General features: G+C 53.7%; 1 protein-coding gene across 3 annotated transcripts in view; it reads right to left on the bottom strand.

Annotated features, from left to right (window-relative positions):
• DEF8 (differentially expressed in FDCP 8 homolog) overlaps positions 1-268 on the bottom strand; it is a 23,030-nt gene that overhangs the window by 8,454 nt on the left and 14,308 nt on the right. The window contains exon 5 of one of the 3 annotated variants that reach the window (XM_018566481.1): positions 123-268. In XM_018566481.1, the coding sequence (XP_018421983.1) occupies positions 123-268 (146 nt within the window). The remainder of the gene's footprint in view (positions 1-122) is intronic. The other 2 variants (XM_018566482.1, XM_018566483.1) reach the window with 2 other exon arrangements.

The raw sequence follows: 268 nt of genomic DNA, 5'->3' as shown, positions 1-268 counted from the left end.
GAAGAAAAGACTCAGCAAGTAACAGGAAGAAGTGGGGAGCTGCGGTGTCATCCTCCTGTCTGGTCTCCTTGTTGTGACTGCTGTGGTCCCTTTTTTTGCCCCCCCTCCCTCTTCTCACTCACTTTCAGCTCCTGCAGCTTAAGTCGGAGATGGATGAGTCTGACCACTGCGTCCTTCTGCTTGTCCGAATGCTCGGGCAGCTCCAGGATCACCTGCTTACACTCCTCTATCGCCTGTCTCAGCTGCTGGATATCCGATGCCAGGAAAA

The sequence above is a fragment of the Nanorana parkeri genome, unplaced genomic scaffold (genome assembly GCF_000935625.1).
Source record: "Nanorana parkeri isolate BGI_ZX_2015 unplaced genomic scaffold, ASM93562v1 scaffold952, whole genome shotgun sequence".
NCBI classification, from domain to species: domain Eukaryota; kingdom Metazoa; phylum Chordata; class Amphibia; order Anura; family Dicroglossidae; genus Nanorana; species Nanorana parkeri.
This window is presented reverse-complemented; position numbering and strand designations above follow the sequence as displayed.